Raw genomic sequence first — 7,925 nt, forward strand, 5'->3', positions numbered from 1 at the left:
CCTCCTCCTCCTCCTTCCCCTCTCACCCGCTGACCTTGGCCATGCCTTTGTGCTGGGCCGCAGGGTGCTGGACATGCCCACCCAGGAACTGGGCCTTCCCGCCTACCGCAAGTTCGACATTGAGGCCTGGATGCCCGGCCGAGGCCGCTTTGGAGAGGTGAGCCCTGCCCCGGTGGGGATGCAGGGTGGGAAACGGGCCTGCCCCCCACGCTGATCCTCGCGGCCCCCGCCCCCCACCCCAGGTCACCAGCGCTTCCAACTGCACAGACTTCCAGAGCCGCCGCCTGCACATCATGTTCCAGACAGAGGCTGGGGAGCTGGAGTTCGCCCACACGGTGAGGCCCGCGCACCCTCACCCGCCTGCCCCGCCCCCCCTCCCCTAGACCCAGCCCTCGTGCCCGCCCGGGGTCAGCAGCTGGTCCCGAGCTCGCCTCCCTCGCAGGTGAACGCCACAGCCTGCGCTGTCCCTCGCCTGCTCATCGCCCTCCTGGAGAGCAATCAGCAAAAGGTGAGGGGTCGAAGGGTCCCGCCCAGAGGCACAGGGGACCGGGGCAGTGGCAGCATCCTGAGGCCTGCTCTGTCCCCAGGATGGCTCGGTCCTCGTGCCCCCTGCCCTGCAGCCCTACCTCGGCACCGATCGGATCACGACCCCCACGCACGTGCCTCTCCGGTACATCGGCCCCAACCAGCCCCAGAAGCCCAGGCTCCCTGGCCAGCCCGCGTGAGCTGAGAACCATCCACGGCAGCCAGCGGGGTGTCACCGCTTCCTGGAGCTCAGCAGACCCTGGATACCGGGGACCTGTTTTCCTGAGCCCCCCTGACGTCTGGTTTCCTCATGTCAGCTCCACGCCTGGGCCCCTGGACTCCAGGCTGTGCCTCTCCGCCTTCCCTGCTGCCTCAGGATCGGTCGCTGACCCTCGTTCTGTCACCGATCCCAGCCTGCAGTAGGAAGCAGGATGTCTGGGGACTCGAAGGTTCTAGGGACGGGAGAAAGAGAGGAAGAGGCCTCCATCCCTCCTTCCTTCTTCCCTCCCTCAGGGCTAAGCAGAAAGTCTCCAATAAACGGTGACAACAAAGGCCTTTGCGGATCCGGGAGCAAGGGAGATGGCCCTGCCCAGCTTCACAGGAGGCGCAGGGCAGCTGCTCGGGGCGCCAGGTCATCAACGGGTCTGTGGCTGGAAGTGTCCAGCAACACCCAGCACACACGGAAGGTGGCTTCGGGGCCACCAGGGGAGCTGAGAGCATGCTGAGCCCTCTCCCTTTCCTCTGGGACAAACCAGGGCAGAGTCACCCTCCAGTGGCTCCTTCAAACTGACCCCAGCCTCAGCCCACTCCCTAGTCCCCAGTTGGTCGTGCAGCCGCCCCCTCTGCAGCTCCAGCCGGGGGCCCAGTGGGCATCTCACACTCGGGGAAGCCAACCCACTCTTCCCCTGGGTTTTAGGATAGTTTCTCATTTGCTCAGGCCATAACCCTTCAGGTTGTCCTTGACTTTTTTCTCAAGGCCACACCCAGGTCATTAGCAAACCTGGCAGCTCCACCTTTGGAACATTTCCAGAATCTTCTCCCGGGCCCTGCCCTGTCCCGTCCAATGTTATCTCCCACTCGGGTAGCTGCAGAAGCCTCCTCTCTGGCTCCCTGTCCCTGGCACGGCCAGAGGGACCTGTGAGTGCCTGGGTCAGATCATGTCCCTCCCCTGCTCCATCTCAGAGCAGAGGACAAAGTTGTCATTGTGGCCCACAAGGCCCCACCTGATCTGCCACCACCTGTCTCTTTAGCCTGTCTCCTGTCTTGCTGGCGCCCAACCCGCCTTGCTGTTGACTCCAAACTCCTTCCTGATCGGGCTTTCGCACTTGAGTCCCCTTCCCTGGGCTCTTCCTCCCCCAGATCTTGTCTGCTGGCCTCCGTTCTGTCACTCAGGCCTTAGCCCAAATGCCACCTCATCAGAGAGGTCTTCTCTGACCACCCTGACCAGAGCAAAACCCTGGCACTCAGGGTCTACAGCCACACTCGCACGTCTGCTCCGGGAGGCCAGGGTCTAGGAGAGGGGCCTGCTCCATGGAAATTGCTGGAACGAGGTGCTCTGGCCTGTGCAGTTCCCCAGGCAGTGCCCCGAGCACCGTAAAGGTTGTCACCACCCTATTGTACCATGGAGGACAGCTCTTAGGGAAGCTGAGCAACTGCTGAGGGCGGCTGGGTGGCAAGTGGTGGAGCTGGGGCTCGGGCCAACTACAGCCCCCAGGGAAGTGGCTTTATGAGAACCACTCTCCCAGTGGGGAAACTGAGGCCCAGGAGGGGAAGCAGTTGCCGAGGTCGACCTGCCAGTGGCTGCCGCTGGGCTCCGTCCCGTGAGCTCCGCAGACCCTGTTTCTGTGCCAAGAGAAGCTCCGGGCCGGAAGCCTCGAGGGGAGCCCGTGCGGGGCGTGGCCCCATGAATAATTGAGGGTCCCGGGCAGGCGGGCCGCCCCGCAGCTGTCGCCCACCGTGTCAGGGAGGGGGTGGCGGTGAAGTCACTTCCTGCCCTGGGGTCACCGCGCGGGTTATAAGCGCTGTCGCCCCGTCCCGGTCCGCACGCCCCGCCATGCCGCGCCCCGGGCCCGCCTCGGCGCTGCTGCTGCTGCCGCTGCCCCCGCTGCTGGCGCTGCTGCTGGGGGTGGGTGAGTGCCCGACACCCGAGGGGCTCGGGCGACAGGGACAGGGAGGTACACCCGCGGGTCGGGCTAGATAGCTCAGGGGCCGACCTTCCAGGTGGGGACGGTGGACCAGCAGGTGCGCTGGGGAGGGGACGGGTGGGGACAGGGCCCGGGGTCGCTGAGCACAGCCCCCACCTCCTTCCTCCCACAGCCACCGCGGCTCCCTTGGCGCCCAGACCCTCCAAGGAGGAGGTGAGGAGTGTGGCCCCCTCGCCCGGCCTCACCTGGCCAGGGCCCTGCCCCCCCTGCCCAGACTGCTTCCCACCATCCTCATCTCCCCTCTGACCCTCCAGCCGCTCTCACTCTCCCCTCTCCCCTGCCCTCAGCCTCACCTCTACCCTTCACCCTCTGACCCTTCACCCCCGCCCCCCAGCTGACCCGCTGTCTGGCAGAGGTGGTCACAGAGGTGCTGTCGCTGGGTCAGGCCCAGAGGGGACCCTGCACAGCTCTCCTCCACAAAGGTAAGGAGGACCGGGCCCCGGGTCCTCCCCAGAGCCCAGGGCTGCCTGCAGGAAGGGTCCTCTTGCCTGGGCTAGTGTGTCACTGCCCAGCGTTCCCACCTGACAAAGCCAGGCCACCAGCTCCACCCTGGGGGCTCCCTGCAGAGGGATGGGATGTTCTGGGCAGCCCCCGTGGGAGCTCGGCAGGGCCCAGACCTCTGCGAGGTCTCAGCTTCCCAGTGCGATGCTCAGAGGACATCCGCCTCTTGCCGCCAGAGATGTGCGAGACGGAGCCCCACGGCTGCGCGTCCGCCGCGGAGGAAGGCCTGCTGCTTGGGGACTTCAAGAAGCAGGAGGCTGAGAAGACCAGGTCCAGCCAGGAGGTGAGGGATGAGGAAGAGGAGGAAACAGCAGAGAGCACCCACAAGTCTGAGGTCCGGGAACAGGCCGTCCGCGAGAAACTGCGCAGCCGGCTCCACCAGGAGGAGGAGGAGGAGGCGGAGAAGGAGGAGAGAGGGCCCATGGAGACCTTCGAGGACCTGTGGCAGCAGCGTCTAGAGGGTGGAGGGGGCCCCCAGAAGCGGGTGGCAGAGAAGGCCAGCGACGAGGAGACGGCCCAGTTCGAGGCAGAGGAGAAGGGCGTGCAGGCGCTGGGCGGGGGCCGCAACCTGTGGCAGGGGGCCGGGACCCGTGGAGGAGAGAGGCCCGAGGACTCGCCGCACCGCCACCACCACCACCCCCGCCACCGCCAGCCAGAGGCTGAGCTCAGGCAGGAGGAGAGGGACGAGGCTTCAGAGAGGGAGGTGAGTGGGAGAGGCACTCCCAGGCCATGGGGGACTGGGGTCGCCCCGATGGCCAGTGGAGTTACCACCAAACCGCTACCCGTGTTGGCCCATACACAGCCGGACCCACCACGAGTGGATCATAGTGACTGAGGCTGAGCCCAGGAGCCGGGCGCGGTGGCTCGTGCCTGTACTCCCAGCTACTCGGGAGGCTGAGGTGGGAGGACCGCTGGAGCTGGAGTTCAAGTCCAGCCTGGGCAACATAGCAAGACTGTCTCAAAAAAAAAAAAAAGAGTGACACCAGGACTAGGTAGCAACATCCACACAAGGCCTCTTTTGACCAAGGAGGTTTGCACGCTGAGACCACGGTCACTAGAGGGCCACCATTACTGCAGGCAAGTTGGCCACCAAGACAAGTGGCTGCCATGCCTGCTTCGATAGGCTATAGACAGACAGTTGCTGGGTCATGAAAAGCGAGATGTCACCATGATTGGTGGCAGTAACCAAAAGAGCCATCACGTCACAAGTGGGTCATGATACCCGAGTTGGCACCTTTGTGAGTCCCATGCCGCAGCTGTTGGCTATGGTCACGTTGGCCAATGTGACTCTTCTGGGGTAACGTGGTCACCACTACAGTCCGTGATGGCTAGGACGACTGCTGCTGGCTGCCACTGTGAGAACTGCCATGGCCTTCATTCAAGGGTGACCACGAGGTGGCCCGCCTTTGAAGGTGGGCGCTGACCAGCCCGTTTCTGACCCCGGCAGGAGCATGACGTGGAGCAGCTGGAGCGTGCGAGGGACGCGCTGAAGGAGGCCACGGAGAAGCTGGGGGCGCAGCTCAGGAGGGAGGGCTGACCCCCTCCGTCCTCCTTCCCGACACACCCTGCGGCTTAGGACTGTTGGCCCCAGAGCCCCCACCTCACCTGGCACCCTCCTCCACCCACACCCTGGCAGGGGTGGGGAGAAGGGTGCGCCTTACTTAGAACCAAGCCTGAGGAGATGAATCTGAGCTGGGTAGCGGGGCTGGGCTCAGACCTGACTCAGCAAACACCCCAGCACCCCTCTAAGCCCCTCCAACCCTCCTGAGTGAATAAAGCACAAAGAAAAACCACCTCGGCTTAGGGTGCAGCATGATTTTGGAGGGACGGGCCCCAGGAAGAAACCGGAGGACCGGGGACACAAGCGTCGGTCTGATCTCTGGTTGTCAGAACTGGGATTTTATTAAATTGGAAACTATATTAAAAATTAAACACATCAGACAGGGCCAGGGTCGTCAGGAAGAGGCTTCGAGGCTGAGGTGGGAGGCGACCGGGTTTGGCTCCGGCCACTGTGGACCACAATGTCGTCGTATTCGTCCTGGGGGCAGAGGGGGCCAGGCAGAGGGGCTCAGGTGGCTGCTCAGGGGGCTGTCCCCTCGCCCCCTGCCCAAGTCCTTACACAACACCCTAAGAACTGGGCCTTGCCTTGAAACCTGAGTCCCCTGCTCGTGGTTCAGCTTCCCGGCTCCCAGCTCCCAGACACCATCGTCAAGGTCATTTCTCCCATGGCCACGTTCTCCCACCACTACCGCTGGAGTTCGAGCCCCGACGCCACTCCAGTGTTTCCGCAACCTGAGGTCTCTCTCCCCCCACCCCTTCCCTCTGCCTTTACCCAGACTCCTCAGCCCCCACCATTCAGCACCACGCTTCACCCGAGGTACTCTGTTGCCTCGGTTCTCCAACTACACCTCTCCTCACTGCTGGAGAAGGTCTGCCATCACTGCTGCCCAAGGTCATCCGCCCGCAGCCTGAGTTCTCCAACTCTTGCTCCCTAAAATCACTCCCAGCGCTCGCACTCATCACCGCCTGTGTTCACCAGTCACCACGACCGAGGTCTTTTCTCCACCCCTGCCTGAGTCCCGCCTCTGCCACTGCCTTAATTTATTGGCCACCACTGCCCAAGTTCCCGCCACCCCTGTCCAGGTCTCTCCTGACTGTTGCCCCATGTCCCTCATGCTGCTGCCTGAGTTCTCCAACTGCAGCAGCCCGAGGTTGGTCTCAATGCGCTGCCTAATTATCTTCCCACCTGCCCGTTTACCCTGCCCCCCCAGTTGGGCTGCCCCGTCTTTCCTCCTGACTCACGCCCTCATCCCCGCTGTCACTGTCGCTGTCACTGTCACTACTGCTGCTGCTGGGGCCACGCTTGTCGTCTTCATCCTCGGGCTCTGGGGCTCCATGTGCGCGGAGGAGGCGGGCGAGGGTGGGGTTGGGCCGGAGCGTGGCACTGCCCAGCGGGGTGCGGCCGCCGTACATGCGGGCAGCAGGGTCCGCCCCTGCGCTCAGGAGAAGCTCCAGCACATCGGCCGCCTGGGCCTCCACTGCCAAGTGCAGGGGGCTCCGGCCGCACGTGGGCTCCTGGGGGTGCAACAGAGAGGTCAGAAGGTCTGAGGAGGGGATGACCCACACCCCCTCCCCGCCGCCTTCGCCCTAGGGCGGGGCTCACTGGCTTGTTGAGGTCAGCTCCAGCCTCTCGGAGCAGCCAGACCATCTCCGCATCTTTGTGGATGACGGCCACGTGGAGTGGGGTGTGCCCTGGAAACAGAGCGGCGTCAGATGACGGATGGGGTGAGGAGCCCGGGCCCCCGGAGCCACGATCTTGGGGGAGGTAGCCTGAGGGTGATCAGGCTTGGGGTCTGGCTCCTTAATTCCTGGGCATGTCAAAGAGGCACCTGGGTCCCAAATGACTAAGCCTCAGGTGGTTTGAGTTTGCCGGCAGGTGCCAAGGCCTGGGTCTGGGGATGTCTGGGGCTCATGGGTGAAGTGCCTGGGGTCTCTGGGTGGGAGGCTTGGATCTTGGGGCCAGGAGATCAGACTCTCTGGTCTTATTTCACCTGGAATGCCAGAGACTCACAGAGAGCCTGGGCTTTGAATTCCCTAGTCCTGGGTGGGGTAGGGATCGTGGGCGGGGATCCTGGGCCCAGTAACGGGATCCTGGCAGCTCTGGTCTGTGGGTAACAGCTCGGGGTCCCAAGTGGTCTGGGACCTGCAGGTGGGGGTCTTGGGTCCCACATAGTCGATTCTTAATAATCTGGGCCCTGAGTGGAAGTCCTTGGTCCCGACGCCTGGGTCCCTGAAGCCTAGGTATGATTTCTCAAGGGCCTGGGTCTTGAGTCCGGGAAGCTGAGCCCAGAGCCAGGTGCTCTCGCTTTGCCTGGGAGCTGAGCCCTTCCCAATAACCGAGGACCTCACCATCATAGTTTTCAGCCTCCAGCTGCAGCTTCCAGTCCTCCTCACTCTCCTCCTCTTCCTTCTCCAAGTCGGATTCAGGGTACAAGACGACAGGGGTGTGGTCGGGGTCCTGAGCGAGGTAAGTGTCGAGGGCTTCCCTGGGGCGCCGTGGGCGGGGCTGGAGCAGTGCACGTGCGCAGGCGTGGGCCCCAACACGGCAGGCCAGGTGCAGCGCTGTGTGACCCCCACGCTCTGCCACGCACAACCTAGAGCCTGCTGCATACAACTTCTCCACCGCGGATGCCTCCCCCAGGATGGCTGCCAGGTGCAGGGCTGTCTGCAGGAGCACAGGACGAGGTTAGGCAACACACTGAGAACCCCGGAACCCAAGCCCCACACTGTCCCCTAGTGGCTCACCTGGCCTAGGTCATTCTGCAGGTCCAGGTACTCGGTTCCGGCTGAGAAGCCCAGAAGGAAATCCAGGAAAGGTTCATGCTGATGAATCACAGCCAAGTGCAGTGCCCTAGGGACAATGGCAGGGGTTAGAGGGCAAGGGTCAAGTCCTTGTGCATTCCTTCATTCAACAAACATGAAGCACCTACTGTGTGCTAGGTATTAGACCACACTTCTGGAACCAGCTGTCTGGGAGAATCAGAGGTCAGAGTTACTTCAGGAAATTTGTGTAATCAATGTTTATTAAGTGAGATTTCCAGGCGTGGTGGCTCACGCCTGTAATCCTAGCACTCTGGGAGGCCGAGGCGGGCGGATCCTTTGAGCTCAGGAGTTCGAGACCAGCCTGAGCAAGAG

The 7,925-nt window shown here is 63.2% G+C and overlaps 3 protein-coding genes across 3 annotated transcripts in view; 2 read left to right on the forward strand and 1 right to left on the reverse strand.

Annotated features, from left to right (window-relative positions):
• Positions 1-1,078, forward strand: part of SARS2 (seryl-tRNA synthetase 2, mitochondrial) — an 8,962-nt gene extending 7,884 nt beyond the window's left edge. Inside the window, exons 13-16 of the mRNA XM_012657078.1 lie at positions 64-157; positions 243-335; positions 443-508; positions 588-1,078. Of these exons, the coding sequence (XP_012512532.1) occupies positions 64-157; positions 243-335; positions 443-508; positions 588-725 (391 nt within the window). The 3' untranslated portion in view covers positions 726-1,078. The remainder of the gene's footprint in view (positions 1-63; positions 158-242; positions 336-442; positions 509-587) is intronic.
• Positions 1,079-2,578: 1,500 nt separating this feature from the next.
• Positions 2,579-4,767, forward strand: CCER2 (coiled-coil glutamate-rich protein 2). Its single transcript, XM_012657084.1, has 5 exons — positions 2,579-2,654; positions 2,842-2,882; positions 3,064-3,151; positions 3,407-3,933; positions 4,678-4,767. The coding sequence occupies exons 1-5, from the start codon at positions 2,579-2,581 to the stop codon at positions 4,765-4,767; spliced, it is 822 nt and encodes a 273-aa protein (XP_012512538.1).
• Positions 4,768-5,110: 343 nt separating this feature from the next.
• Positions 5,111-7,925, reverse strand: part of NFKBIB (nuclear factor of kappa light polypeptide gene enhancer in B-cells inhibitor, beta) — a 4,842-nt gene continuing 2,027 nt past the window's right edge. The window contains exons 2-6 of the mRNA XM_012657085.1: positions 7,536-7,641; positions 7,140-7,455; positions 6,394-6,482; positions 6,033-6,305; positions 5,111-5,268 (exon numbers count right to left, since the gene is read on the reverse strand). Coding sequence (XP_012512539.1) covers positions 5,167-5,268; positions 6,033-6,305; positions 6,394-6,482; positions 7,140-7,455; positions 7,536-7,641 — 886 coding nt within the window. The 3' untranslated portion in view covers positions 5,111-5,166. The remainder of the gene's footprint in view (positions 5,269-6,032; positions 6,306-6,393; positions 6,483-7,139; positions 7,456-7,535; positions 7,642-7,925) is intronic.

Source organism: Propithecus coquereli, unplaced genomic scaffold, assembly GCF_000956105.1.
Source record: "Propithecus coquereli isolate 6110/MARCELLA unplaced genomic scaffold, Pcoq_1.0 Scaffold53, whole genome shotgun sequence".
Taxonomy (NCBI): domain Eukaryota; kingdom Metazoa; phylum Chordata; class Mammalia; order Primates; family Indriidae; genus Propithecus; species Propithecus coquereli.

What these genes read in the sequence shown, in the direction of transcription:
- CCER2 (XM_012657084.1), top strand. Translation starts at nt 2,579, where the DNA reads ATGCCGCGCCCCGGGCCCGCCTCGGCGCTGCTGCTGCTGCCGCTGCCC. An exon ending in CCAGACCCTCCAAGGAGGAG is followed by an intron (nt 2,883 to 3,063) that starts GTGAGGAGTGTG and finishes CCCGCCCCCCAG; the next exon opens with CTGACCCGCTGTCTGGCAGA. An exon ending in ACGAGGCTTCAGAGAGGGAG is followed by an intron (nt 3,934 to 4,677) that starts GTGAGTGGGAGA and finishes TGACCCCGGCAG; the next exon opens with GAGCATGACGTGGAGCAGCT.